General features: G+C 39.3%; 1 protein-coding gene across 1 annotated transcript in view; it reads left to right on the forward strand.

Moving 5' to 3' along the window:
• The window catches only part of SLC27A2 (solute carrier family 27 (fatty acid transporter), member 2), a gene marked incomplete at its 5' end in the record, with an annotated part of 11639 nt that extends 10300 nt beyond the window's left edge, over window positions 1-1339 (forward strand). Inside the window, 2 exons of the mRNA XM_010134683.1 lie at window positions 1-116; window positions 1163-1339. Coding sequence (XP_010132985.1) covers window positions 1-116; window positions 1163-1339 — 293 coding nt within the window. The remainder of the gene's footprint in view (window positions 117-1162) is intronic.
• Between the last annotated feature and the right edge of the window lie 1824 nt (window positions 1340-3163).

Consider the following 3163-nt stretch of genomic DNA (forward strand, 5'->3'; position numbering starts at 1 on the left):
CAGGAATGGCATGTATTCGACTGAAGGAAAACTGTGAATTTAATGCAGAAAGTACTTACAGACATGTTAACACTCACCTTCCAAAGTACGCCAGACCTCGTTTTGTAAGGATTAAGGTAAACCAGCGTTCCTAAGTAGCTTTTGTGTGTCCGTCTCCATTGTGTTTTCTCTCTTCTTTATGAGGACTGTGGACTTCCTAGTTAGCAAATCTCAAAAAGGCATCTTTGTCCCTCACTTGCTCTTGTCATTTACCAATGTGAAAGTAGAACTGCACCCAGGGCTTTCAGTTCAGCCTGAAAAGAACAAGTTGCATGAGCAGTTACAGCATACCTGGCACATTGTAACATAGAAAATCAGGAAGATCTCTTAGTGGACAATGCATTTCCTGTTGGATTCCTTCAGCACAGGAACACAGCTGCGTTCTCAGTTTAGAGTAGCTCCTTCTACAGACACTTCTGTGGAAAATAAAGATACACATACAAACCTGCATGAGAGGCTTTGCATTTTTATCCTACCAGTGAATAAATAGCCAAATTCCAAACTGAAGTTTAACTCGAATTAGAAAAATGTTGCAAGAATGTCACTCTCACTGTATTTCTCAATAAAATAAACATTGCTCCTTTGGGAAAGGATGCGTATCGCCGAGAAGCCTTCAGAGGACCAACACAGAGATACTAGCATGACTTGTTGGTTAATCAATCTTTAAACTTCTATCAGTAAAACAGTTGACTAGTCAAGGTGGTGGTTTGTCTTGCCATCCCATGGAACATGCAGCGATTCTTGCCCTGTTCACACTGCCATTTTCTTTGCTCTTTTTTTTTTCCCCAAGAAAAATGCTGGGTTTTGATCCGGGAACATAATTTTCTGGATAAACCCCTCTGACTAAAAGCTGCAAACTAGTCCTTTCCTGCCTCATTTAAACTGAATAGTAAGATAAGCCTTTCAATAATGTTTCGTGGCCCCAGCACTTCTTAGATTCAGGAATATTCCACAGTCCACTTACATGACAACTGCAGAGTTTACACCTCTATTAGTAAGGCTTGGAATTCTGTGCTGTTTGGATTTTGTTTAAATATGATTCCCTTTAAATTTGGGAAATCTAATCTAATTCTCACAATTATGTGCTGACACTGATAAGTAGAGATGTAATTTTGTTTTGTAGAGTGACATCGAACTTACAGCAACTTTTAAGTACCGTAAAGTACAACTAGTGGAGGAAGGTTTCAATCCAGCAGTCATCAAAGATCGCCTGTATTTCCTGGATGACAAAGAAAACCTGTATGTACAAATGACCCAGGACATTTATAACTCAGTAAAAAACCATGACTTCAAATTGTGAACATGTCAAAAACCTGTATTTTGTAATACTCAGTTTAAAAACATCTGTTATTCTAACCTTGCCAGGAAATCTTATTTATTAATATTAGCAAATACCAGTATCTAAATAAAGTATGATTTTGAGATTGTTTTAATAAAGCAGAGCTTCTCCAACACTACTTGTATCTCAGCCTGGCTTCTTCTCCCCTCCATACTTGGAATCGTACCTCCCTTCCTGCTGCGTACGAATGCGTTGTTAATGCTGTGTAGGTTAATACTGGGCACCTAAGCACGTGGAAGCGGGTACAATCTTTATGCAGATACATTTAAATTCATAGTAAAGGGTGATCCACTGCATTAGTAAAAATTATGTCATAAGTCAAAACACAGAACTCCTTAAAAAATACCATTAATGAAACTTGCAGTTGTTTCAAATTAACTAATCAAAAAAAGTTCTGTATTAGATGCTTACATTAACTTTTATCTATGGGAGCAGAGATGCCCTCATTTTTCACACACCAAATACATACACAGAATGAGAACAATTTATAAGAACTAAGATGTATTTTCCTTCAGGTGCCAATAGAATAATGGCAGGCCAGATACTCCATAATAAAGTGTGGCTTAGATTTCCCTAGGATTTAAACAAAGGCAAACAGTACTACAGAATGGAATAAAACTGATCTTACTAGAAAGGCTTAGCAGGCCAAATTTTCCTCCTCCTGGTAACACATGCCTCAATATATCCCACTGTGAGCTCAGCTGATGTTGTCATGAAGGTATGGAAATGGTTCTGATTAACCAGACTCATTGTTTATGTAACTTGAGGATAGTTGTACAGGGTCAGACAGAAAATCCATCTGGCCTAGTACGCTGTCTTCAAGATGGGGTGATCATAGGAGTCTGGAAACAACTGTGAAGAAGGCAGCAAGTATCTAGTAGTGCTTTTCCAGAATAATCTCCCAGCAATCATCATGCTACCCGACTCAACAGTAGTATCTGAATTTAAAGCTACCCTCAATAGTTTTTTCTCCCTCCAATTTTTTAAATTATTCTTGAAAAACATGTAAATCATTGGGCTTCTTGTAGCAGTAAGCTTGGTTGTTGCAGAGGCCCTTTCTTTGGTAATGCCCCTGAGTTCTTCTGTTATGAAATAGGGTGAAGTATCATTCCTACTCTCTTTCCTCACATGGTTGCGATTCACAGACCATAGGTGATGCTGAGAGGGCTACAGGTGCTTAGCAAGGGCTCTGGCAGCATGGTTGCATAAAGCCTCCTGTGCCCTGTACCTGATGAGCACAGATGGAACAGCAGGGTGCTGTGCTTTTAAACTCGGGGAGTTTGAAAATTGCCCTAACGCAGCAAAACCTCCGAGAGACGTCACACCCTTATATTTGCACCATTCAGAACTGATGTTGGCTTCGTCTGCGCACACAGATCCTCACAGCAGTCTAGAGAGTTTCAGTCAGGGTATTAAAAAAACCCCAAACAATGGTACAAATAGAGAGGTAAATTGTTTACCCCATACTGAGGGGTATTTTGACATATTTTGTCAAGATTCTACCAGCTAGAAACTGTCCATTACCAGGACTGGTAAGGCAGAAATTGGCATTCTTTATCACAGGCTACAAACCAGCGAGTTTCATGTTACATGCCTGTAAGGTTTATTTGACATTTCAATCATAAATACATGAGGTTTCCACCAGTAAAAGCACATGAATTTTGACAGTGGTCATTGCCACTGCTTACACATTGAACAAAGTAACATGTAGTAGTATTGCATATAAATAAGCAAACTTTGGTTCTCTTTCTACCTGGAAAGGTCCTAAGGACCAATCTCTTTCCC

The sequence above is a fragment of the Buceros rhinoceros genome, unplaced genomic scaffold (genome assembly GCF_000710305.1).
Source record: "Buceros rhinoceros silvestris isolate BGI_N320 unplaced genomic scaffold, ASM71030v1 scaffold19944, whole genome shotgun sequence".
In the NCBI taxonomy this organism is placed as follows: Eukaryota; Metazoa; Chordata; class Aves; order Bucerotiformes; family Bucerotidae; genus Buceros; species Buceros rhinoceros.